General features: G+C 44.1%; 1 protein-coding gene across 6 annotated transcripts in view; it reads right to left on the bottom strand.

The window, feature by feature from the left end:
• The window catches only part of DPF3 (double PHD fingers 3), a 274,103-nt gene that overhangs the window by 41,938 nt on the left and 204,202 nt on the right, over positions 1 to 27,963 (bottom strand). For 3 of the 6 annotated variants that reach the window (XM_067028208.1, XM_067028206.1, XM_067028207.1), the window contains exon 8: positions 24,060 to 24,188. In XM_067028208.1, coding sequence (XP_066884309.1) covers positions 24,060 to 24,188 — 129 coding nt within the window. Of the gene's footprint in view, positions 1 to 10,701; positions 12,499 to 19,796; positions 21,179 to 24,059; positions 24,189 to 27,963 lie in introns of those variants that run through there. The other 3 variants (XR_009334367.2, XR_010839503.1, XR_010839502.1) reach the window with 2 other exon arrangements.

Here is a 27,963-nt window from a genome sequence, read left to right as displayed (position 1 = left end):
ACTCCAGGGGCCTGAAAAATGCAAACCAGTTTCTCTGACAGGATAGCCCAGTGGCACATTCCTGACTTGATCTGCCCGAGCCTCTGGCTGTCAGCACCAGGGTGAACCGTGGACCACCTGGTCCAAACCCTTCTTTAAAAAATACAAGGAGGGGCTTCCCTGGTGGCGCAGTGGTTGAGAATCCGCCTGCCGATGCAGGGGACACGGGTTCGTGCCCCGGTCCGGGAAGATCCCACGTGCCGCGGAGCGGCTGGGCCCGTGAGCCATGGCCGCTGGGCCTGCGCGTCCAGAGCCTGTGCTCCGCAACGGGAGAGGCCACAACAGTGAGAGGCCCGCGTACCGCAAAAAAAAAAAAAAAAAAAAAAAAAAAAAAGCAAGGAAACGCTTCACCCAAATGGTGAAGCGACAGGCCCAGGGTCACAGGGCACAGTGGCAGCAGGGCTGGGACACTCACCAGGCCTCCTAAATCTTCCCACAGCACGGACTGTCCCCTGGGGGCGCCCCCTGGGGGGTCTGGCATCTTGGCATCCTGCTTCCAGGGCTGCCTCTGCCCCTGTTCAGCCATGGCAGCAAACAAGCCCCTGGGGCCTTGCCAGCTGACCCCTCCTGACCCTGCCTTCCGGAAGGGTGAATGCACATCAAAACCCGGCGGCTAAAATATTCCTGGGTACCGTCCGCTTGGCGCCCAGCTCCCTTTTCCACAGTCTACTGGGAGGGAGAAATTGCCAGAAGGGATAGCTCTAAAGGCTTTCACAGAAGGGGGACTCTCCTTAGAAACATTCCTTTGTTTGGACAATGGGGATAAGGCAGGAAGATGGGGGGGATGGAAGAAAAAGGTTAATTTTTTTATAACGTCACATTCTCACTAAAATGGCACCCTGGAACTTTCAAGATCATCTGACCAATACCAGGTTGGACTCCTGAGTCACAAAGATGGAGACTGAGTTTCTTTTGAAGCAGGTCAACCAAATGATGCCCAGGGGCCTTAAAAAGAAGTCATGAAAGGGAAAGAAGTCCCAGGAAAGGAAAAGTGCCCTACCTGGGAGTGAGAGAGAGCTCTTTGCTCCCCTCCTGACAGGCTCACAGCTACCTAAAATGGCCCTACGGAGCTGCCCGGCACAGAGAGGCCTGGCCAGGGCAGCTGGCTCTTTGCAACTGCCCAGTCTGTCCTTTTCTGGGAAACCCAGATTCATTAGCATATGGCTAAACCCACAATGCTGGCCAGCCAATGGGTAACAGGACTCCCAGCGAAGATGGATTTGCCCAGTAGCCAGCGGGATTCTTGTTACTATAGGAAAAAGCCAGGTTCCCAGAGGATGCTGGAGGAGAGGAAACAAGAATGAACAGAAGCCCAGAGCCCATGGTTGAAGGAAGGAGGGGGAGGATGCGGGAGGGTCCACCTCCCTGGGCAATGGTTAAAAGGGAAAGAAAGGGGGGAAAAAAGGAAAGAAAGAACCCAGCCTTTGAAGTCAAATAGACATATGCATTTACCAGGTTTCAAGCAAATTACTATTTAACCTTTCTCCACCTCAGTTCCCTCAGCTGTAATATAGGCCCAACATCACAGGCCGTTAAAGGAGGTGAGGAGATTAGAGAACCTATGATGACGTGTAGTTGGCGCTCAGAGCTCCTGGTCCCCCTTCTCTCCTTAGCATCCAAAGCCAGCCCCACTTGGTCCTGGGAAAAAGCCATGGGGAAACTCCCACCCAGTGAGCCCCGGACAAATCACAGGGGCCTTCCAGGGAGGAGGATGGCGGTCCCAGTGACGAAGGGCCGACCCATTTGGGCAGCCATCCTTAATTTCCCTCTTCACATTTTGGGAGCCCTGGAGCGCTCTTCTCCCAAATGAGGCATGCAGCAGAAATGAGCTGTGATTAGCGCAGGGGAGAGACCAGAAGGACAGGAGAGCAGGGAGAGCAGCTGCAGAGTTTCCTGGAATTAATGGAGAGGGAGCAGGGAGGGCAAGTTGCTGTCTCTGAAGCTCTGTCTCCCTGAGCCAATCACCAGGCAGAGACCTCGTTTAAAGCCAACCTTCTCAGCCTCTGCAGGGCAAAACCCACTCTGAGGGCTGCCTATGATAGAGCTCATGCACTATTTGAGGCAGGCCTGAGGTGTCCTCTGTGGGACACGCAGGGAAATTTCAAGCCAGTATGTAAATGCATGAAACACACAGAACACTGCGCTAGAGGCACTTAAAACTCAGCCTCAGAACGTTGGCTGTTCCAGATCTACGGCAATGTTACAGTCTAAAGGCAGATGAAGGAGAGAGCGATTTTGAAAGAGTTGGGTGAGATAGTGCTGTACGAGGCCCAGGTGCTGCATAAATGTTGGGCGGGTGGGCGGAGGGGGAAGGGGTGGTTCCAATCATTTTTCCAGGGAAGGTGGTTATTATTCTACTGTTTCAATGCACAGGGTTTCAATTCTGTGCTGTCAGATGACCTTTTCAGTCCAGGGCTCTGCCACTTTTAGCCATGCCTAAGCCAAGGTAATTGTCACTGAACATTACAGGCGAGTAACAAGCAATGCAAATGCACTCGTGTTAATATCAGAAAGAAGATCTGGAGTCTAGTCTGGGCCCTACCACTTCTGCGTAGCTTTGGCCAAATCACTTAACCATTTGAGTTTTGGTCTCTCATCTGCTAAGTGGGACAGTAACCCCTGTCAAGGCTGCCAGGAAGATTCCATGGAGAGTGTGGTGGCTATTATTTAGCACGTCTTCCAGACTCAGGGGCCAGTGAGGAATCCATCAACAAGATGAAGTGGGGAGAATGAGATAGAAATGGAAATGAGGACAGGGGATTGCAATCTCACAGCTTCTTCATCCTCCAACATGTAAATCAGCTAAGGGTGTCCAGACAGTTGTACCAAAAGGAGCTTCTACACCAAACAAAGGCCATGGCCAGAATCTAAGCCTGGTTTCCTTGATTTTCCTCAGTGACATTCACTGACCTTTCAGTCTAAAGGGTGCTTTTCCAAATCAACCCTTTCTCCAACTTGACTGGGATGACACTTATAGATTTTGATCCCAAATTTCAACTGGTCTGTCAGATATAAAGCTCTCTGGGGCCAACCAGCCTCTTGAGATATCCCATACTCCTTCCCAAATGCATTGCGAACCAATCGGTAGTATAATAGAAGATTCTCTGGTTTCAGAGTATACTTCACAGAAGACGCCCACAGAATCATTTGATACCAAGCAAGATGAACCTTTCATCAGCTGGACAAGTGTCACAGAGAAGACGGGATACAGTGGGGTTCTGTTAAAAGGCATTTAGAAGGAATTCTGATCACTTCTTTTCCCCACAAGGGCTAGGATCCTATAACCACAACAGGGTCAGAGGCAGCCTAGTGGGAAGCGTGTACAAAACCCAACCTTCTTGACGTGTGCGTTGGGGCTGTCCTCGCGTAACCATCCTAAACATCACATTCTCCTGCTCAAGAACTCACGACGCCCCTGACTTCCTACCATTCCTGTTTCCTTTGCTATGGATCAGGCCCCACCACAATGAGGATGCTACTTACATTCCTATGACTCCTCACTACAGCCCAGGATCTCCCCCAACTCCCTTCAGGCTCATCTCTGTGATGGCTTCAAACCTACAGTGTCACTCGCACCTCTGAGCTTTTGTTCAGACATTCCACACTGCTGCTGTCAGAGGCCTGCCTTCTCCTTACCCACCCGACTCTACTCATCTTTCCATGAAGACATACTTCAGCCTGCACTCCTAATCCTAACTCTTGACTGAGCCCATCTGATACTTTGCTGAGCTCCCTTTGCTGGGCCCATTTTGCACCAACTTGGCACTTAATTAGATGGTCTTGCCTTAAATAATATACTAACTGCCTGTCTCTCCTCCTCATGAACAGAAAAGCTGTCTTATACAGTGGAGAGAGTCTTAGGGCTAGAAAACCCTTGATTAGAAATATCAGACTTTACCAGCTGTGACTACTATCTTTGTCAATTCCATCTCCCTGAGCTTCAATTTCCATTTCTGTGAAATAGGAATAATAATCTTAACCTGAAAGGACTAAATATGGCTTTCACAAGCTAACACCTAAAAGAAGCCTATCGGTGACTAGCACATAGAATGTACCCCCAAAAGTTTGTTTCAGTTCTCCTTTGCTCCGCTTTTATGTCCTGCAAAACCTAGCACAGTATTGCAACATAGAAGGCCTTCAATAAATGTTTGATTAATTGATCAGTATCATAAAGCAAACCAATAACTAGGGGGTCATTATGCAAGGTAACAGTATATGGTCAAAATGTATTGATCTATTTTTCAATTGTGGACGAAAGGTTGATGTCTACGGAGGGAAAACAATCTATTTTAACTAAAGAAGTTTTCAAGATTACAAACTGCCAATCTCTCTGAACCCATAACTCAGCCAAGTAGCAGTTTCAGCATAAGTGTTCATGCTAGCAATTCATCACGTCCCTCCTCCACCCCCTCTTATGCAAGTTACCTCCATTCCCAACCTCTTTTACATATTTCTGGCCCACAGAAAGTTGACTTCACACCCTAAATACAGCACAATCCTTGCTACTTCTTTAAATCAAATACCAAGCAAAACCATTCTATAGGAGTTCTTTTCTAAGTTATTTAGAAAGCATCCTGATCACTGCCTTTCCCAAACAGAATTTTTGGCTAATATACACAAATATAAAATTAACTTTGTCTTCTAATAAGACCTTTCTTCCCCCACCAAGTAGGGGAGAAAAGAGTCGACAACCATGAATAATAGTGAGGTCTTCAACCAAAATCCAGCTGAGAATAATATCCAGGCCATATGAGCAACTATGAAGTCCATGCACCAAGAATGACACTGGACATGGTGGGGTCCGATGACCTGAGAACTGGAGGGGAATTTAGGTGGAGTTTCAACGGAACAATTTTCACTTCGTGGCCTTTTGGCCTTAGTGGTTTTTTCTGCTGCTTCTCACTGTTCCTTTTTCACATGTTTGGTGTTTCTCTGGAGGAAAATGTCTCTTGCCACCTCATTCACTCTCCAGCTGGTGTCTCACACTATCAAAACAAGAAGAGTCCCCATACAGGCTTGGGACATTGCTCCAGGATGAATAGGAGCAAAAGCCTAGAAATGTAATTTTAGTTAATGATCATAATAAGCATTCATGAGACTAATTTTCCCCATGCCTCCCACACCCTGGTGGTGAGTCAGGCACTCACTCTTTCAGGTTGCCCAGCTGCAATTCAAAGCATTGAAGGGGTAGACAGGTTCCCCAAAAGGTCATCTAGCCCACGTCCCTAGCTCCACTCAGGAGAAATCCTTGACTATCAGCGAGTTCCATTTGAGCCTCAATAGTCAAAAAATCTTTGATATCAAAAGAACTTTGTCAACTTGTTCTAAGCCCCAAGGTGCTCTTCTCTCTAGAGACCAAAGGCAACTGGTCAGTCTATTTTTCTCAATGATACAAATAATGATGGTTACTACGTGACCCCTAATTCTCTTCCCCAAGTTAAACAAGCCCAAATCCTTTAACCTTTTCTTAAGGGGCTTATTGTCCATCACTGTAAACATGTTGTTAATCTTTTTTGTATCTTTTGGTTTTTCCACAGTTATTTTCAGCTAATTCAAACATGGTGGTGTCAAATATTAAATAGGGTGGCGAAGTACTTTCCAACCCTTGCACGTTATTCCCAATATAACACGGCCTGGTAACATGCTAACTTAAAAATAAACAACACAACACACCTTCAGCTAGTGTTCCACTAGGACTTCCAGATCCATCTAAGCTATGATTATGCCTTGCCGGGAGATCACTAATAGCACAGTCAATGTAATTCTATCAGTCAGGTTGGTGCTAAACCATTGACAACCACTGTTACCACCTCTCAACAAAGTATTTCCTATTCTGGTGTAAGGAAAGATCAGGTAACCAAGGGATGGTGCCGCTTATACCATGTTTATATAAAATACATAACAGAAGTTTCTAACTTTTGGTCTGAAGAATCTTTCTCCTTTTTTTAGTCTATGCCTAAAAGCTGACATCTGGGTGACCTCAGATGTGATCACAGGGTAGAGCTTGCAGCAAATGGAGCTGACATATAACATGCCCATCCCAACCCCTGCCCCTTTTAAGGAAACTTGAAAATAACCGGGGGAACCTAGCAATAAGCACCACTAGAAGGTATCCTGAGATCTGAAAAGTTCCAGATCCTTTCCAAACAACTGAACATCCTCTAATAAGGGCTAAAGAGGGATCTTGGGTACATTTGACATAGCTGCTGCCACGAGGCATGACTAGCTCAGAGGCCACCCTTCAGGATCATCTCCTATTCAATTTGTAAGAAGGTTTGTTTTTTTAAAAAAATTATTTATTTTGATTATTATTATTATTATTATTGGCTGTGTTGGGTCTTTGTTGCTGTGTGCAGACTTTCTCTAGTTGTGGCGAGTTGGGGGCTACTCTTCGTTGCAGTGCGCAGGCTTCTCATTGCGGTGGCTTCTCTTGTTGCGGAGCACAAGCTCTAAGCGCATGGGCTTCAGTAATTGTGGCACACGGGCTCAGTAGTTGAGGCTCGTGGGCTTTAGAGTGCAGGCTCAGTAGTTGTGGCGCACAGCCTTAGCTGCTCCGCAGCATGTGGGATCTTCCCAGACCAGGGATTGAACCCATGTCCCCTGCATTGGCAGGTGGATTCTTAACCACTGCGCCACCAGGGAAGTCCCTATAAGAAGGTTTTAATTCAATAGCATGTCTGTTTTCAGGAATCTTCCCCACCATCCAGGGAGGAAAATTATTTCTTAACAGTTCTTTTGGGATGTGAGGTTGAGGAGGTGGGGGAAGTCTCCTAATTCTGAATATGACCACAAGAATCTGAGTTCTTAGAAAGAAAGACATCATAGCAACATCCTCAAAGGCATCACAGCAATTGTTAAACACCCCGTGATTAACAATTTCAGAGAGCCACAGTCAGTGAAGAATCGGTAGTCACCAGAAAGAGACCATTTCTCTAACTACAGCAATTCCATGCCTCCTGTGTCAGGTTCCACTAAATTTCCATTATCATTTATCTCATAAGATGACACGCATTTGCGCAAATCCGTCCATTTTAAAGTTGGCCTTTTTTCATACTTAAGTTGCCAGAGATGAACATTAGTCATCACGTCCCCAGAGTCACTATTCTGTATGGCCAGCACATAGACTGGCTAGATTATTGACAGACTCTTTAGATAAGCATTGCACTATTGTAGTTTGGACTCGGCACTCAAACTGGAAAATCTAGTCGACAGCTTTCTAAAATCTTGTGATGGAATATCTTGGCTCTGAAACATTTTTGCAAATAGGCCTCAGTACAGTTGACATTGCTGACCCTGAAATGCACCCCTAGCCTTTCACCTCATGATGTGAAATTCTTCTCTTTCCTTAGTCCTGAGACCTAGAAAATGCCCTAAATATCATCACCGTCCAATTTAACAGTATAATAGTTGCTTTCTAAATCAGGGGTCAACAAACTGTGACCCCTGGGCCAATCTGGCCAGCTGCCTATTTTTGTAAATAAAGTTTTATAGGAACACAGCCATGTCCATTCATTTACATACTGTCTTGGGCTGTTTTCATGCTACAACTCCAGAGCTGAGTAGTTGCAACAGACTTCTGGCCTGCAGAGCCTGAAATATTTACTATCTGGGTCATTATAGGAAAAGTTTGCAAACCCTTCATTACAAACCACAAGGAAAACAAATTGCTTATTCAGAATAACCTTCTCTCCACCCTGACGAAAGAAAACAAAACAAAAAAAAACCCTGAGCCAAGTGAGTAGTTTTTGCATACTACTTTGCATAAAATCTGGCCTGGCTCTCTTACAAAGTGTCCTCTGAAATAAGATGCATATAAGATGTAAACCACAAGACAAATCTAAATAAAAATTCTAGAGTAATAATAATTATATATAAAAATATGTTATATATATTATGGTATATATAAATATATATTATAAATAATATAAATATATATATCCCTCTAGAACTTTTATTTAAATTTATAAGTATTTTACATCTTATATGTATCTTATTTCAGAAGACACTTTGTGAGATATATGTTTTTCTTTAAATCAGAAGCAGTTGTGAATTTGCTGGTTTGGGGATACAATAAAACTTGAATTTCATTCTAGTCTCATGGAATAATTTGAAGGCCTTAGAAAAGAAGGGTAAAAGAAATGTGATATAAGAGATAACTCATCATCAATAATAAAGTGAAATAAAAAACATATCTCTAAACTATACAGCTGTGCCCAGAGTTTTAAAGGGGAGCTCTTTCAGACGGAAAAGGACTGGATGGGGGGAATGGTTTTTTTACTGGAACTCCATCCTGAATCCCTAGCATGTGGTGGATAATGATCTAACTCCACCCAGAGAGCAACCCAGGGACCCATTCCCAGCACATAACAGTTCTAAGGCAGGATACACTAGACACATCCATAGATTAAGTCAAGGTTCTGCTGTCATGAAAGAGTTTGGTCAAGGCATCCTAACCTTGACTTCAACTTTAACCAGACTTGCAGCCCTTGGGGAGCTGCCCCAAAGCCTTCAAAGGGTGTCTGCTACATGCTCACCTTTGGTTTCTTCCACACAAAGTTGGTCTTCAGTGTTTTTAATTTACAACCAACATTTTTAAATAGGGAGATCTCACCAAAACTTTTGAATTTTGGGCCCCTCTTAAAAACCCAGAAGACCTGGGAACCCTGCACCCATGTTCTTTCAGGCAGCATCCCTTGAGCTGGTGGCAGCTGCCCCATTCAGAGCACAGGTGCTCTCTGGCTCTACACACCCCCTAACACTCTCTGTTGCTCCCCTGTGCCCTGAAGCTCAGCATAAGGGCTACTCCCTGTCTCCCTGGCACTGTTCATTTTCTCATCCCTGGCCTGCTTTACTCACTAAAGATACCTGCTCTGTAGGCATCTGAATGTCAAACCCAGAGCTAACCCTTTATACAAACTAATATATTTCCAAATGGATGAGGAAAAATGACTTCTTTTCCTCTTTCTCATTCTCTGGCTCACATGTATACTTTCCCCCTCCCACTTGGTCAGTGATCACCTACAGACAGAAAGCACACATAGGCTTTGCCAACAACTCACCATCAGATATTTGGAAAAGGCAGTCCCTGCCCTCAGGACCTGCCATTAGAGACATTAGATTCTCCTGGATCTCCTCTATCCTTATTTACACTGATACTATAGCTCCATGCTAGACTCGTCCCTACAAGCAGCCCAAAGACAGTCTCTACAAAGAAAGACTTAGTCATGAGGTAAAACACACTTTGGGTAGAAAGTGTTTGCCCATCAGAGTACCCTTTTCCAAGGTATAAAGTAGAAGGAAGATTTCAGGTGTAATCACTTCCCTCCTCAGAAGATACTGAATCCTCTAGGTAACCTCTGAATTGGATCTAATGCCTCAAATGAGTCGCTGTAGGAAGTGGGTGTGTAATAAATGTGCAAAACTTCCTTTCTACACCAAGTATCTATAAGCAGATGAATGGGAAAAGAAAAGGTAATATATACACGCAATGGAATATTATTCAACCTTAAAAAGGAATGGAATTCTGACATGTTACAACATGAATGAACCCTGAGGATACTATGCTAAGAGAAACAAGTCTGTCACAAAAGGTCAAATATTGCATGATTCTACTTATATGATGTACCTAGAATAGTCAAATTCACAGAGTCAGAAAGTAGAATGGTGATTGCCAGGGGCTGGGGTGAAGGAGAAATGGAGAGTTAGTGTTTAATTGGTATAGAGTTTCAACTGAAGAAGACGAAAAAGTTCTGGAGTTGGATGGTGGTGATGGCTGCACAACAATGTGAATGTAATTAATGCCGCTGACCATACACTTAAAAACAGTTTAAAATGGTAAATTGTATGTCATGTATATTTTGCCACAGTAAAGAAAAAAAAAGAAAAAAGCCTAAGGAGGGTAGATTGGGGGGAAAAAATCCTTTTTACTGCTAGAGAAATGTATAAAGTCCATAATGAACGTCACAAGGTGACATTCATTTTAAAGTAAGATAGAACATGCTAGCAGGAGCAACATGATGTCATGTTCCCTCTCCACCTGGCCTCAGAGTGAGCTGGCAATGCTCAGAGGGTAAGACCTGGCCTGAGAGGCTGGTCAGGTTCTCTCTGACCTAGAGGACCCAACAGAGAAGATGGGAGAAACCTATCTCAGGCGGGGGGATGGTAGGTTTACAGCTGAACCAACTGGCAGTTGGGGAGGCTACATCACTACCTTTCAGGCAGTGGAAACAGTAACCTCTCAGCTTTTTCCAAGCACATGCTAAATCTTGCATTCTCGTGCAAAACTATCTTAGCACAGGTGTGACGGCAACATTGGATGGGTACATTAAGTCAGTATCCATAACTAGGCTCTCCATAAATCCATTTAGGCCACGGAGAGGGTGACAGTGGCCATAGTGATGGTGGGTAGGTGACAGAAACTCTGGACTCAAAGCTCAGACGCTGGTACCAACCCTGGACATTGTTCACTTTCCAAGCCACCTCCTGACAGCTAAGCCAGTGGCAACCTCTGCTCTAGACTGCACTTCTAAATAAAACAATAGGGTTCAACAAATCCCGGGCATGCAAATGGGCAGAATCCTTTCAGGAGTCCCTTCTACAGGACAGTATGAAAGTTGAACTCATGCAGGATGAGGTTGGAAAAGCAAAATTTACAGAGATGCTATAGGAGCATTGGAAACAGACTTTTATTTAACAGAAACGTACACAGACTTGATACAAACCCTACATTATGCAAAGCTTTATCATGATTCTACACATGTTATAACTTGTGGGCGTTGGTTGGAGAGCAGATTATTATTATAATTATTAGCATCTTGAAAAAGGACATTTTCTCTCAGAAAATGTCAAAGGAAGGACTACAAAATGATACAGAGACCCTCTTGGTGATCTCTGCCAGGGACTGGCCTTGAAAGGGCTGGCAAGAAGTCCATGCCCATCCAATCTGCCCTTGCAAAGGCGAAAGAGAGACTCTCGGGCTCAGAACCCTTTCACTAACACTGCCGCTCAAGACTTCCGTGGAGAGGAATATCCAGCATTAGACTGTACATTGATCATTAGGACTCTGTTCGCCAGTGAGGAAAACTCAAGAGCATGAATGTGTAAGACTGGGAGTAGAACCCGGTGGCCTGGCCGGTCACCACAGCTCCTTCACCAGGCCTCAGACACAATGTTGAATGCATTTCATAGTCCACCTTCACTTCCACCAACATGGCCATAGAAGGACAGGTTAGACCACTCGCCTTTCTCCTTTTTACCCCCACCAGCAACTGAATTTGAGGCTTCCGTCTTTCAGGTTGGCCTTCCTTGCCTTGGGGACACCCAGCATCTCAGGCCCCCAAAGCCAGCTCAACAGAAGGCTCCCTTTGAACGTCTCCTCTAGGAGCTGTTAGGGAACAGAATTAATATCATCCCAGCTGATGTTTATTTTTTGTTCTCTTTCCCCCCTCTCTCTCTCTGCCTTTCTCTGCACTATTTTAAACAAAGCTGTCTTTGTTCAAATCTATTGAACTCGTAGAGATACATTTAATCGCTAGATGGAATTCCTTTCAGAGCTAGGCCTTGTCAGACATGATAACCAGGAGGCAGGCTGCTTCTTGACATCAGATAAATGGGGCTTGCCTTGGGTGAGGGGAGAGTTTGTTTGTTTGTCTGTTTGTTTTGGGGGGAGCAGAGAGACTGCTGATAGCCCTTGTGGCTAATTTATTTCAGTCAAGTCTTAACACATAATCAAACACTTTTCAATAGACTTTTGAAGAAGAAGGAAAAAAAAAACTGATCACTCCTCACTTACCACATCCAACTTGCAGAAATAAAAATACCTAAAGAACATACATGAATGGCTTTTTAAAAAGCCTGAGAGAGCAGAGTTGATCTTTATTCTCTTATTAAAAATGTGGGCTATTTTTCCTTAGAGTTAATATGCAGTCTTTATTTTACATTAAGTCCTCTTTTGATTTTCATGTCTTCACAAAATTGCTTTTAACTTTTGAAGTTGAAGGTACTTTAAACAAAAATACTGTGCCACAACAGCACCTTTTCTTTTAAATATTGAAATAAATAAAATAGTTAACTCTTTTTTCTTTTGTCAGTCTGTTTGTGTTCAGTTATTTCTATTGTAGAGCAATTCCAGTCTGACCTGGATACTTTCTCACAGACACTTACAGAAAATGTAATGGAGGATTTTAAAACGAAAAAAAAATCTTCTTATTGCACAAAGTGAGGCCATTCCAGAGACTTCTCTGAGCTGAGCTGAGCTGAGTTGTGCTGGAGGCTTTTCCACAATCCAGGCTCCTGTGTTGGCGGAAACACATGCGCAGGAGGGGGCCAGGCAAGGGAAGAGGAAGAGGAGGAGGAGGAGGAAGAGGAGGAGGAAGAGATGCAAATCCTCATGGCTTCTTTCCACCTTCTTCAGAAATGGCTTGCTTGAAGGATGCCAGAGTCCCCGGGTCATAGTGTTGACTGCAGAGGGAAAGGCAATGAAAGATAAAACAAAAAACAACAGCACAGGACAACTGCCTAAAAAAGAAAGATTTAAATTAAGGAAGTGGTGGAAATGAAATGAATTGAAAAAAAAAAAAGAAAGAACGGAAACAACTAACTAATTGCCACATGAATGAGGCCACGGCTATGTACAACGAGAACTAGACTAGTGTCTCTTGTGCCTTCAACAACAGCAGCTTGAAATCAATCAGGAATAGGGCAGGTCAGTTGCTCCTGGGCAACAGAATGACACAAGAAACAGGATGCAGCTGGATTTTTCAATTCCTAGGTGGCGTAGTAGGCAAAACTGGGTGTTGGCAAAATCTTTTTTTTTTTTTGTCCTCTACTTGGAAATGAAACAAACAATCTTCTCCCTGTTAAAATACTCCAGAAAGACCATTACGATATAATCTGTCGCCTGTCACCTAAGTGGAAATGAGTAGTTTCTATGGTACAGGACCAGTTGCAGTCATAGAAAACCCCAACAGACGCCCCATTGGTCTAAGGCCAAAAGGACACTGCTTTGATGCATACACTCTCACCCCCAATCCTGCCCCAAGTGATTCCAGGGTGTCAGAATTACTCAGACAGAGAATCAAGACAAGATATCTGTTCCAGTCCTCAACTAGCCCCGTGATCCCAAGTGTCAGCCTTGGAACGTGGTGGCAGTTCAAACCCAGTGGGTCCTTTAGCCTGGATGGTTACCAACCAGGCATGGATTTTCCTTCTAGCCGAAACGAAATCTGCCAAGTTATCTTGGTCTTTGGAATGGAGTAGTCGGCACAAAGCAGTAAGCAAGAAAACCAAGTACTATCACATTTCACCCCAGAAGCAGTTCTTGAGGGCAGAGGTGGGTGCCCCCAAGAGTGTCCAGCTCACTCTGAGTGGTGAGGGAAGGAGGCAAGTGGGGGCCGGGGTGGGGTGGGGTCCAACTGGAAAGCGGCCAAGCCAGCAAGGAACAAAGTTCAAAATCAAATGAGCCAATCAGCCTCTTCCAAGTTGAAACTCCCCTTCCCATTCCCTATTTCTCCTAGTACCCAGGGCATGACTCACTGGTCAGGTGTATAGGACTGGATTAGATGGACTTCCAAAGCTAAGACTCTACCCATCCACCTATGCTTTCAAAGGGAGGCTGAGAAAGGCCTCATTTCCACCCACCACCGAGCCCTCCCTCCACACCTGTTCCTGTTTCTTTCCTCTCCATCCCATCCCATCCCTCTGTCTCCCTCTCAGATATGCTTCTCTGCTGCCCCTTCCCAGGCTGCCCTCCTCTTCCCTCGTGCTCATCTCTTCACTGTTCCACCTCCTCCAGCCCCTTCACTCCAGTGACAGAACCAGCTGGCCTTTCTCCAGACCTCCCAGAGAGCACCTGCCAAGTTGGGCTTTCAGTCAGACTTTCACCCCCTGCCAGGAGTCTTCCTGTCCCTCTTCCAATGCCCCAGACCCCCTGGCCCCTCTATCGCTCATTTGGTGAGTCTGTCTCATAACCATACCCCATGCTCTTTCCATTTCCTCAAATTTCTACCTTTCTTTGACCCCCCAACACACACACACACACACACACACGCACATGCACATGCACACGCACACACATACACACACACACAGAGTCTTCTTCTGCCCTACTTAAGCCATCTCGAAAATAGCTGGTTGGTTCCCATCTTTCTGCTCCTAAATCCATTTTCTCTTTCTGGGCCAACTGCAGGCCACTGGGAATGTCCTGCTATGTCTTGGTCTCCTCCTCTCAGTCCCCTTCAGGAGGCTTACTTTCCATCCCTCCACAAATCTTCAACTTCCCCCTCACCCCATCCTCACGTCTTCATTCACTTCCCCCCACCCCACATCACTGCCTCCTGGCTCTCATCTACCTCCTCACTTGACCAATGGATGCTGTGTCCAGCTACAACTTCAACTTTTCTGCCAACAAAATTTCTTGAACATCCACTATGCATAGAATGAGACACTAAATCCTTCCACTAATTAGCTCAGAAACGTTGCTCAGTTCTGTTTGTTTCAACAAATAATTATGGCACAGTGGTGTCGGGTACTGTCCAAGGGACATGAATGACATCATCTTTGCCCTCGAGGAACACATCATCTGTTTGATGAGAAAGACAACCAAAAAATCCTAATATGTTGTAATAAGCACTATTCCTAGTGACATGAACAAAATGCTACAGAACAATACTTAAGCACTTTTAAAAAAATAATGTGATTTTTGCCATTTTACATGTTTCAGGTTGTGATTCCCAGCTTTGCTTTTTGTTGAGCTCTATGTGCATTCTCTCTGACAATAGACACTTTTGCCTACAGATTAAATCATCAAGCTAGAGCTCTTTGTTGATCTGGATGGCTTCCCCTAAGAAAATCTCCCTGATTACTGTGATTCCTAGCAAAAATAATCACATACCACCCCATGACACTCTTACACATTTTTAACTACTTATGAATATCTAGTCTGCCCAACTAGATTGCAAATAAATCCACTGGCCCCATGTTTAATTTCATCCTATCCTTCACAGGGCTGAGCTGCTATTACTCAGTCCCTAGCCACTAAATGAGTGAAAATATTATCCTCCAAGGTCTACAAACATACTAGCCTGAATGTCAGCTTAAGGGCCAAATTTCTAAGTCACTCATAATGCAGTAAATCAATCATGAACACCCTGATACTATGCACTAAGAAGGATACAACTTCATTTCTGTGGTAATCTTACCGAAAATGCATAACCTGCTTTCAATCATTAGGAAACAGCACACAATCCTAAAGTGAAGGACTTCCTATGAAATGATAGCCAGTGTTCTTCAAAGGTGTCAATATTATGAAAGTCAGAGAAAGACTGTGGAACTAACTACCCCAGATTAAAGAACTTTAAGAAAACATGACAACTAAACATAACATGTGATCCTGGATTGGACCCTGGACTAGAAAAAGGACATGAGTGAGACAATTGGCAAAATTTGAATAGAGTCTGTAGATCGTAGTGTTGCATCAACGTGAATTTCTTGGTTGTGATCATTGTACTGTGGTTATTTGAAGAATCTGGGTAAAGAGTATGTGGGAATTCTTTGTATCATTTGTGCAAGTTTTTTGTAAGTATGAAATTATTTCAAAACTTAAAAAAAAATTTAAGTCTTAGTCATTGGTTAAGGACCAGTGTTGAAATACTCTGGAAACCTAATTGCCAATGCTTTTTAGCCAATAAAAAGTTGGTAAAGTTTAGTTCTGACAGGGATCTTCCATCACTCTCAGCTGTTTTGTAAGTCAATCAAGCTGAACGTTTTTTCCTAAACTGTTGTTTTGAGTAAATGGTCAGAAATCACTTTTATTAAGTGCAACAGTATCATATAATTCAACGTTTCAGTGTTAGAAGTACTTGGGTATGTGAACAAAACACAGCCTGAAGTGTTCACTCCCTGCCATCTCACCCCTCCCACTCTCACCCCCACCCTGATGTCACCATCAGCACATTGACCATTTAGAAAGCTCAACCTCAGTTCTTTTGGAAAGTTCATGAAGACTTAGACCTAACGTCTCAACAGGATTCTAAGATGATAATAACTTGGGGTTTTTTTGGTTTGGTTTGGTTTTACAGCATCAGATGCCTCTTCTCAATCCAGTAAGGTCTTGAATGAAAGACCTCAAAGCCCTTGACTAATTTTACTCAAGAAATCTTCAAAGTGAGATCTGTGGAGACATCACTACAGCCTGAGGAAAGAGTATTAGAAGACCCAGATAACACCTACTGACCCTGGAACCTCAGACCAGTCATTTAACCTGAACGAACCTCAGTTTCCTCATAAGCAAAATGGAAATAAATAACATCTACTCTACCTCACGGGGTTGTTTTAAGAATCATGGTGAGGTAATGTTGGTTATATATTATGATAGGGTAAGGAACGTCCATACCCTAGGGATAGAGAAACCATGGCAGAGATACACAGAAACAAACTCACATAGGAATTGAGTCCAGAACCCAGAACTTTTCTACTCTAGGCTTCTACTCACTGGATCAAAAGTGCCTCACTCAGAAAATACACAACACAAGTAACATCACTTCAATGGCTGAACAAAATCCCCCACAGAAAAATTCCTAATACATGAGTCTGCTCAAACTTTAAGTACAAGTTCAAAATCATATTCATCAGATGTAACAGGAGGCATATTGGGATAATATTAATTAATTTTATTCCACCATGAAGTGAGAACCTCCAAACAGTCTTTAGTTCTCTCCCCAAGTAATGATCTTGTGTTCCCTCAAGTGCTATATAAAGGCAGTGGGGCAATACCCATTAGGTGCAAAGAGAGATACAAAGTAAGCAGGAAGACTTAAAGGAACACTATTGATGCGAACATCATATTTTTATTAAATCCTTCTCTCTAAAATACCAGCAGCAATTTGCATTAGTGACTTTAAAGTACCTTTAAAAAATTAAATGAGTATTTCTCACTCCCAGTGTTAATGGTGATTAGAGGGTCTAATCTCTACATAGTCTCAGTAACAGATGTAAAGGATTAGATTGTCCTAGGTAGGAATAAACAACAGGTAGACAACAACGATAATCAGCTATACATCAGCAGTTCCCCCCAGGGGATTTGAATGTTGCAACAAATTTAGAAAGTTCTATTATCTTTGATTCTCCTATCTTTGGGCTAGGTCTCAGAAAATTAGGTGACATTTCTGAAGGATTTGGGGTGGTGCTTTACTGAGATGATGATAAAGGAAACTAGTCAGACCATTTTCATACTGATGATTCTAATTTATTTTATATTAATATTTGAGTACCAATACTTTTTTAATAAAGCAACAACAAAACGATAGATGCTCTGACTGCTCACACAACTCTTGCAGTTTCTGAGGTCGCAAAAAAGTAGGTCTTTGTCCCTAATAGGCATCAGGAGGGAATGTATGGAAATGATGATTAAGAAGATGAGCTCTCTATAAAATTCTGCACAGAATTCTAATTGGAATTATCTTTTTGGGATCTAATTGATTACTCTTCAGTTTTGAAATTGCTTTTAATAAAGTAACCTTTTAAAGTTCTCACATGGACCTGAGAAAAGGGAAGGGAGATATATATGTATATATATTTTTTCCATGTATATGCAAGGGGCAGCACAGAACAATAACAAAAGTAAATAGTATAAGTCCTGGAGTCAGGTTGCCAAGCACCAAAATCTGGCTCTTTATTAGCAGCAGGGCTTCAGGTACATTTAATTACTAAGCCTCAGTTTCCTCATCTGTAAACTACGGATAATACAAGCACCTACCTCACGGATAGTCAAGAGGATTAAATGAACTATTCCAGGGGAAACAGAACAAGACCTGGCATATAAATGTTTGGCCATTGTTATATAAAGAAAGGAGGATAAAGATATAACAATGACCATCAAGGCATTTAGAAATCCAGGAAAGCCAGCTTCCTCCTCCTATGCTTCCTTTTAGAGTTTTCTTCCTTCCCCTTAAGACATTTTCCTCCAAAGCAATGTCCATTCTACCCTCTCAAATGTAACTCAGTCTCTCCGGGTTGACCTTTCTCAATGAAAAGTTAAAGATTTGAACTTGATTATCTTCAAAGTCCCTTCCAGTTCCCTTCCTGTTTTTTTAAAGGATGTAAATTTTGAGTCTGTTGAAAGATACTATTAGCAAGGTGAGACAAGGTACTCAGGCAATGCTAAGATGCATGACTATGCTCACCTTGGCTACACCAACTGAGAAAGATGAGGACATCTACCACCTCCAGCAAGAGACACTGAAGATCAAGCTATACTAGTAAAACTAAAAAAGATAAGCAATAGCCATCCTCAGATAAATCTTTCCATGGGAGTTTGTTTAGACAGTTCATTATTGGTTCTCCCTCAGAACCCCAAGCTAGACTCTGAAATTAGGTGACTTTTTATAATTTGTTTTGATTATGTGGGTTTTTTAAAATTTCAAGTTCAAAGTCAAGCTGTCATTGAGAATTTCAGGACTACAAACAACTGTTGGGTTGGCCAAAAAGTTCGTTCAGTTTTTTCCATATGCTCTTACAGAAAAACCCAAAAGAACGTTTTGGCGAACCCAATACAAGATTACAAATGACAGTATAGATTGGTTGGACATATTTTTATTAATGTAGAAGCTCACATTTTACCAGTGAGAGCAAGTCATAATGCTGTGAATCCAATGTCTGAGTCAAAGTAACAGAACAGAAGAAGTAAAGAGGTGGAGGGTGACAGCAAGAGCAGGTTGTATCCCCTAAGCAGAAACCAAATGGAACCAACTACGCTGGCTTTTTCACACACGTGAGCATGTAGGAATATTACAATGTTGGAGGTTTATGCCATATTTCCTAGGAACAGGGCCACATACAGATTAGGTAGAACATCCCCAAAGTGGGTGACGTGGTCACTTTCATTCTCTCACAACTGAGCACAAAAGCCCAGGAGAGCACTTACACATTTCAAGCAGGAGAAAAGTGGAAGCCCTGTCTGTCTCAGGCTACCAGGGAAGCACAAGGAGTCCATTTGTGGGTTTCTTTGCTTGGTCCTTTCTTCTGTTGGGTTGGTTTGTTATTTTAATGAGAGGTCTAATTCGTGAGGTTCTGCAAAGGCTGGATTGTCAAAGCAGATCTTCCCAGACACTTACAGCCTGTTGCCTGGGTGGCCTCTTGGATCTCCCAACCCAAGCCAAAGGGCAGTGCCTACATCTCTGGACCTACGCTCTCAGGAAGGCCAGAGACCCTGACCACACTTAGTGGGAGCTTAGAATCTTCAAATCAACTAGGCTGAATGTTGTGCCTAATCAGAGATCTTCCTTAATTTGGATGCATCCCCCTGGCTGTTGAATTGGTAACTGGAGCAAGGAACTCCACCCTAGATATGCAGTCCCCTCAATTTCTACCCAAGAACAGCAGCCAACTCCAACCTCAGTTCCCTGGACTTTGCTTCCAGGTATGGCCAAGGAAGGCAGAGTTAGCCAAGCACTCCCCAGCCGTTTTCTCTTGCAGTTGAAGCCAGAAGTCCACCATTCTCCACACAGAGCCTCACAGAGCCCAAGCAAGCCTCAGATCCCACACCTAGGCCCGGGCCCACATAGGTATGCATGCACACACAGACAGCAGATGGCTGGGTAGAAGATGTTCCAGTGGCCACTCCCACACGAATAAGGGGGTCTGAACCCAGAAAAACAAAAGACAAGTTAGGAGCGGGGGAAAGGAAAAAAAGAAAGAAGGAATAAACTTAAAACAACTATGATGGTTTTCCCTTATTGTAAGACACGTCAGCCAGGACATACCTTTTGACTAGGACCGCACAGCTGTTCATCCTTGGGACTGGCTGGCCAACAAGGTAGACGGTCTTCATCACCCCAGGGGCCTTGAGCAAGTGTTGCTTTGGTTTATTTCAGGAGGTGCTACTGGAAACATAAAACAAAGTGCCTGGAGGGCACTATAAAAAATAGAAGAAGTATGGGAGACTTGATCATCCAATGGGTATTTATACGTTTTTAAACAGGGGTGAGGGGAGAGGGAAATCTACTGTGAAGTAATGTCCTTTCTTCCATGAGCGCGGCCTCGGGTGGTTTGGTCACTGTTGAGTCCACGACTTTCTGCTTATACTCCATTCCTGTGTTTGGAAATGGCTCTTCACCGGGAGGAAAGTGAGGAAAAACCCAGCAACAACAAAACAGCAGCTCTGCTGATGGAGAAGGAGGATCCCACAGGCGCTGCAGGTCAGGGTCCAGGAGCTGGACGGGGGCCACAAACAGGCTGCCCGGCTTCTCAGGAACTGCTGGCATGTTCTCGCGAGCAGGGAGGAAGATGGAAAGGTCGGGGGAGGAGAAGTGGGAAGGGGGTCTGCCGTGGGGAGCCACCAGCTCCGTGGGGTACAAAGTGCCATCCTCTCCCGTCAAGGAAATCCTCCCCCATACAGGCTTTCTTCTAAACAGGATATTACTTCAATTTCTTTGATTTCCCTTCTCTCTCTGTCTCAAAAAAAAAAAAAAAAAAGGCCTGCTTCTAATAATAGCTAGAAGATATAAAAAATCATTTTTTAACGTTATTGTTTCTTTGTTTCCAAACCCAATGTTCCTCCTTTCTTCGTTTTGCCAATAAATAGGAAAACTGAGGAAATCAACTCTGCTCATGTCAAAAAGATCCCCTCCCCCCCAAAAACGAGATAATCCGCCTAACTTCCCATTTCTATGGAAAATAAACAGTACATCACGATGCCATCTCTCTGAAGGACTGTTATTCTTTCTTTTGTTCTGTTTCGTTTCAGTAGTCTGTGCTTCTGCTGTATGTACCCTAAATAAAGGGAAGGAGGGGGGAGGGACATGTGGAAAGTGAGAGGAAAAAGCAAGGATGAAGGGAAAACCTAAATTGTCTTTCATTAAAAAAATATATATATCAGAACCAGAGCAATGACCAAAGTCACAGGGTGATGGCTAATTGCCCAGAAAGTCCATTCCGTGCGTTTAGCAACTGCCCTTTTTATCTGCTGTGGGCGAACCCCGGCCACTGCGGCGTCCTCGGCAGGAGCGAGGCTCTTCCAAATCGTCCTCATCAAAGCCGTGGAAAGTTGAGGTGTCACTTTCTGACGTGGAACCGAATAAGTCCTCCGTGGTGCGTGCTGCGGCCGCTGCCTCCTTCTCCTTCCTGCCTTCTCCTCCCAAATGAGCTGACATGTATGATGAATATATCAGCACATGGGTTAAGCAACAGACAGCATTATTAATATTCTTATTACATTATTACAGTGTTATTCTTAATAGCAAAATCATAAACCATTTCACACCAAAAGGGATTAACTGGGTGCGTCACCTGGTGACAGGGGTTTGGGGTAACGGGACAAAGCCAACATTTCCAGGGAAAAGGATTCTCCCCTCCCTGAAAAGGCATCATCTCTACCATAATATATTTGTCCACAGCTCTGACAGCGCAAGATTCAACCACGATCTTTCTTTCTTCTCTTCCGAAGGCACACATTCGCATGCACGCTCGCTCAACCCACCCCAGACAATGCGTTTCCTTGGTGGTTTTTAAGCCTGGTTGGTATTTCTTTGGTGTTTTCAGCTGGCGTTTCTTTGCACAATGTTTGTCCTTCACTTTGACAGTCAGCTTTACAAAGGTATTACTGTCAGATAACCCAGTCAAGGTGGTTAAGCCTCCATCCATTTTATTTTTATTTTTACCCGTTTCTAATCCCATTCTTTCCATACCCTTTCAATTCTGCCCTTACATCATGTAGTTAGTTCACTTGCACTGAAAGCAAAAAGAAGTTGGAAAGTCTGATAAGTGATAAGGTAATAAAAGAGTCTCCCGTTTTCTTTAACCACTGGAGGACATTTCTGTGATCTGCACCCACACACGTGCGCATACACATACACGCGTGTGTGCACACAGGCACGCAGGCACACACACCAGGCCCTAAACACACCCAGGTCTGAGTTACTCCAGAAAGTCCAGGGTTCTCAAATCTAACTCAGAGCACTGAGAAAGTGGGAAATAGGGGTGGAAAAGCCGAATAAAAGACTGTATCCTAAAGTCTATAAAACTCTGGCAGAAACTTTTTCACGTTCCAAATGGGCCCCAGGACTGCCCCCCATGAGGTCATAAGGCACCGCTTAGGGTGCCAATTTCCGGAATCTCACTTTTTCTCCCAGGAAAAGTAGGTAGTGGGGTAGATGGGAAGGAAAAGACAGCTCTTCCGAGTTCCACACTCCTCCTTGGAAGGACTCCAGGGAGGCCCTAGAGAAGTATTGGCCCACCTGCCTTAACGAGCATATCCCATGGGCTAACGCCACCTGCTTATTCCCAAGTTGCTGACTATTTCAGGAACATCAGAGTGAGACCTTGACTAAATTATCCACCAAAATTAATCCCTGGTGAATGCAATGAGAACACCTAGGCTGGTATAAAATGGCCCCCTGAGTCACATAGCAGACAGATCCTTGGAAGAATAAGCTGAGTAAAGGCTGTGAAGAGAGAAGCTTTGTATAGAAAAAACCAACTGCCCACTTCTGGTTCCCCATGGATCAGATTCAAGTACCCGTCTTTTGTAGGAAAGGGAGAGGAGACATTTCAGAAGTTTTCACTGAGAATTCTGAAGCTGCCCTCTCTAACTCATCCCAAACCCAAAGCAGTCCATAAAATTCTGCCTAGAATATCATGCCACCAAGTAACTTTGTTTCTGGTGGTAGAGATTTTGTCTGATCGCTTGCTTTTTAAAAATGCTGAAGTGAATTTCATTTGTTTCATTTTCTTTTTGAGTATCTAAATCCCTCCACTATCACATGGGCCCTCTCTTCTAAGCTGGCACCAGTAGGATAAAGAGTTCAACATTAGGTATCACGTATGGCACATAAAGGAAGTGACAGAATTGCACGGATGGGCCACCCTGTCAGGGTCCTTAAGGGTTAAATGCGGAGGGTTGTATGCAGTAAAATCCACAGTGCTTTTCCAATTACTGATTTGCTGTTCAAGTCAGTCTTAAAGCTTAAACAACCCAAAACCAAATACAAAAGGACTAAAGCTGAGGTCTGCGGACGGAGCGAGGGAAGAACTGAGCTGCTATAGTAAAGCCAGGTGTGGTCATCTCAGGCCTTCTCTCAGGACTAGGAGTAGAACAGATGCTGGGTAGAGAGTGGAGAGGAGCCATGACTCCTGGCTGGTGGAACCAACCACCCAACCAAAACTGTATTTCACCTATTAGTCAGCAGTTGATAAGACTAAAGATGAGTCTGAAACCTTCTCTCCTCCCTGCCTTGCACTTTGGCCTCGTTATAACATAAAACAATATGAAAAGCCAACCACGATCCAGCGCAAAATAATGGAGTTGAAAAGCAAAACAACAGCTTGCACAAAACTTGAAGACCTGTGCTCATTCTAAGAATTAGAAGAACCAGACCAATTTAGTCTCTGGATAGACTGAAGATGAAAATTCAAAACATCCCAAGTCAACTGCAGAGGAGTCCTAAGAACACCTGCCCTTTGCCTCCTTGATCGACCGGGCTCTCTTTTGCTTTCCATGTGAGAAAATGGGTAAGTGGCCAATGGGGTGGCATCTATGCAGCTATCCAGGAGCGCATGGGTCTGTGCCCCCCACAGCTCCAGATGCAGCTGCTCTCCCAGTATTCACGTCTCCACATTCTTCCGGTTTGCCCCGGGCACTTCCGCAGAACCAACGCACCTCTTTGTTATGGGCACGTCACCCGATACAAGGAAGCACGTTGCCTGTGTCTCCGGGTGTTTCCACACGGTCTCACTGTCGTCCACAACAACACACACAAAGAAATAGCCACCTCACGGAAAGGTCGGACAGACAAAAGCCCAAACCTTCTTCTTTCCCTTTTCCCCAGATCCCAGGGCATAACTTCTAGTTCTTAAGCCTCAAGAAGAAACAAATCAAAATAACCTGAAAACCCATCTCCACTCGAAGTATCATCACCGTCACCTCTGCACCCACCCTTCAGCCCCTGACCCCCACAAGATGGCAGAGAAGTGCGAGTGGAAGAGTTCCTGGTCTACGGGCACATGATGCGAGAAGGGGCCACACTCACCAGAGCGTCCACAGTCTGCACAGGATACCAGCTCTTCCGGCCTCCCACTCTTCTTGTTCATGTTAGAACCCCCCAAGCAGAAGTCACAGTAGTTATTGGGAATGACTGTCCCATCCGGTCCTTTCTGGGCTGTGGAAACATTTTTTTTTAAATCCAATGTTAGGCTCTGGTGAGTCTCCACCGGCCCCTCTTCTCCCACGGTATGGCAGAATCTGCTCCAGAAAGAATATGAAGTTTAGAATCTGAGGTGTTGTTACAACCAAGTTAACTTGGGCAAAGTTTTCTTTATGATTCTCCTCGGTTCAACCGTACCAATGTCTTGCAAGCCATCCAGAGCTGAGTTTGATTGTAATATTTGTCAGTTCTGTGTTTTTATAGAAGCTACTCTGCTCTTCTGATTGTATCCCTGGATCAGCAAAGCATCCAGAAGGCCTTACTAATCAAGTAAACTTCTCTCATCCCTCAACAATGAGCCCTTGGGACCCAAACATCAGATGGTAAGCATCAACGGTGGTGTGACTAGAGGGAGAGAGAAAGGTCACTACCTAGGCCTTGCCCTTGGGAAAGATGCTATCATTTAGGAGACAGTCCTTCTGTCTCTGAAAAGGAAAACAAAGAAGCCTGATGGGGGATCATTTGCAGGAAGGACCCTGAAGATGCTCTGGGGGGCTCTGCTGCACGTGTAGGCAGGTACACAGGTGTCCACTCTTGTTCAGCCCCACCTCCCTGAAGTCCAGACTTGTTGGTCACGGAAAGCACCCAGGACTGGTTAATCAGCAGACCCCAAGTGCCTAGAATCAGAACTGAACACTTAGCTCAGCCTCATACTGGAGATGGGTTGAATGGTGAGTTAGTGAGCATATCGGAGGCTTAAGACTTTCATAAGCCACCCTTACGGAAAGGCCCTACACAAAGACAAAGGAATATCTCGGGACACGATTTTAAAAACAAAGCCTTGTGAAAACAGCACATGTCCTCAAGCACTGAAATCTCAGTGTCTAGGGGCTGGTTAAAAAGCCTTGGACAGGTTCTTTGCATGAGAAGAAATGCCTCCATTTTACTTGTTTTTCGATCCCTATTGTGGACATTTCTTTGTCCTGTTAACGCTCCCTGTTTGTGACTAAGAAAAAAAGTCTCTCTGTTTATGGGATCAGTCTAAACCACTGGGGTATCTTCCTCCCCTCTATCCCCAATGTCTGCCCCTATCTTTCATTATTCACTGCCTAACATGAATCAGGGTACAAATCTGTAAAAGGAAGCAGATATGTGAGCAGAAATACCATCCAGACAGTAAGTGATAAACGGATTCACCGACTTTAATATGATTCCCCCTGACCTCCGCTTCCTCCATGCTTCTGCTTTGCCTCTAGGAATAGAAGAACTTACCTGGGGAAGTCGGAAGACAAAAGCTCACAGAATTGCATTATAGAGGGTTAATCCATTTATCAGTTGCTATTTGGATTGTTTAATCAGTTTCTAAGTCATTGATTTTCATCTTCAGGGAGGCAGACAATTCTCTGCAAGAAAAATGTGGGCTGTTTGTGGCAGACAGAGGAGGGGGCCACACCCTGTGGCCTGAGGAGTGTGGGTTTTTCTTCATCAGTCACTGCATCTCAAAGACAGATGTGTGTCACACAGAATGGTTTTGCAAATAATCTCCAAAAAGCAGGACATCCGCAAAAATTTTATTCTGCCTATAAAATTTTCATTGCCCAAATCCAGAAAGAAGTCCCTTTCTTCTTTCTTTCTCAGTTGCCATCTTAACCATTTTTAGAACTCTCTCAGGACTTCCCTGGTGGTCCAGTGGTTGGGACTTTGCCTTCCAATGCAGGGAGTGCAGGTTCAATCCCTGGTCCGGGAGCTAAGATCCCACATGCCTCGCAGCCAAAAAACCAAAGCATAAAACAGAAGTAATATTGTAACAAATTCAGTAAATACTTTTTAAATGGTCCACATCAAAAAAAAAAAAAAAAAAAAAGAACTCTCTCAAGAAAATCCAAGTATGTCTATGAAGCAAATAAACTCGGGGTTTCCTGATTAAGCGACTATCATGGAACTCAATCAAAAGATGAACGGTAAGAAGAAGCGGGTTATATTAAATGTACGGGCTGAGTGTAAAACAGAGCTAAGTTTCATGATTGCTATGAACTAGATATAAAATGTGGAGATGCCAATCACAACTTAGGTAGCTTCCTGCATGAAAAGTGATCAAAGAATCCCATGTATATCATCACACTAAACCTCTCAGGAAGCCCAGTCTCATCACCTGTCTCCTGTTCTCTTCGGGACCCCCTTTTACGTCAGATTTTCTCCCCTTTCACAAAATCTTTAAGCAACCAAAGAATCTGGTTTTTCTCCACCACACTATTCCTTGTGATTTATGAGGATGAAGAAGTAGAATATAGAGTATAAGAATGCCCAGATAATTCGACAGTTTTCACCACCAACAGACCATTGGTAGAACACCCTACCGAATCAGGGACTCTAATATGGCAAGAAACAAAAAATTCAGAAACAATCTAGTAGAGCAAAGCAGACAGTGATGGAGAAATCAATCCTATGGAGAAAGACCAATGGAAGAGAATTTAATTCATCTGATGAAGAGAAGCTTCCAAGGAGACTGAAGCAGAGCAGGGTCCCTGCATATATTTGTTGGTTATACAAAGTTCCTGGCCAAAGGGATGAAAATGGTGATAAATTCCCAGCTGCAGGCCCTGGTGTGTACAGCTATGACATGCCAGGTGAGTGGGTACCATTTTAGTCCAGTGAGGGCCCAGTGTAGAAAGTGATAGTGAGCAATTAGACTTTGAAATCCTTTCCACTTCAGTTCCTACTCTCCTCTCACAACAGTGAGCTCAAGCTTTCTTCCATCTTGGTACAATGGCATGGGATGGACTAATCAATAGCTTTCACCTCTGGTTCGCGTACATTTTGGGGTATTTAGGATTAGTGAGGGTTCTCCCATGGAGCTCTCCCAAGTCCCCAGCCAGAAATGACCAGTCAGGCCTTAGGCAGAGCACGCTGTTGACATTGCTTCTATGACCCTTGGCTTGTCTATACATGTATACACCTGCCTCATCACCCCATATTCAGTGGTTTACTCCTTCAGATCAGGGACCACATCCAACTCATTGTTGGAAAAACCTATGTGTCCTGCACACAGGAAATGGTTAACAATGATGTGTGAGATGAATGGCTTAGAAAAGGATGGCAGAGAGGTAGGTAGGCAGCCCAGTGATGCCTCGGGAGCTCCTCTTAGGGGGACTGAGGCAGAGTTATCTGTCACTCTGAATATCACTCACCGCCTGGTTTATTTCCCCAGTCCCCAAAACGAAGAGCTGGTCCACATCCAAATGAATGGTCGGTCATCTGGCCTGGGTCATGTCTAGCTCCCAGAGTACACAGAGTGGGTGGCCAAGAGCCCTGGGTTGCTGGAAGAAGAACACTGTACTATTCCCTACTATGGTAGGTGAGACATCGTCGTGTACACAGACATACAAGAAAAGTATAAGACTAGGACTCACTGTCTCTTGAGAAGGGGTCACCAGTTTATGCCTATCCATGCAGCCCCCCATTCAACTGTTTATTGAGAAGATGAAGAAGAAGACACATATGACACTACAAAATGATGACAGATCTTACGCTGAGGCTTTACACCACTATTTCATTGATTCTCACAAGCATTTTGTGAAGTAGGCAGCATTTGACAGATGAGGTAACTGAAGCCCAAAGAGATTAAGGGGCTGGCTTCAAGCCCCAGTTAAGAAGTGGAGGAAGCCAGATTCACCCCCGGGTTGTCTGTGTCCTCAGAGCCTCTGTCTCTAATCACACTTCTCTGCCTCTGGGAAGTCCAGAGCCAACGTTGCATATATAATATTTCATAAACGTGATTCATCCAGTACTT

This window comes from Kogia breviceps, chromosome 3 (assembly GCF_026419965.1).
Source record: "Kogia breviceps isolate mKogBre1 chromosome 3, mKogBre1 haplotype 1, whole genome shotgun sequence".
NCBI classification, from domain to species: Eukaryota; Metazoa; Chordata; class Mammalia; order Artiodactyla; family Physeteridae; genus Kogia; species Kogia breviceps.
The sequence above is the reverse complement of the archived record's forward strand: the minus strand, read 5'-3'. Positions and strand labels throughout refer to the sequence as shown.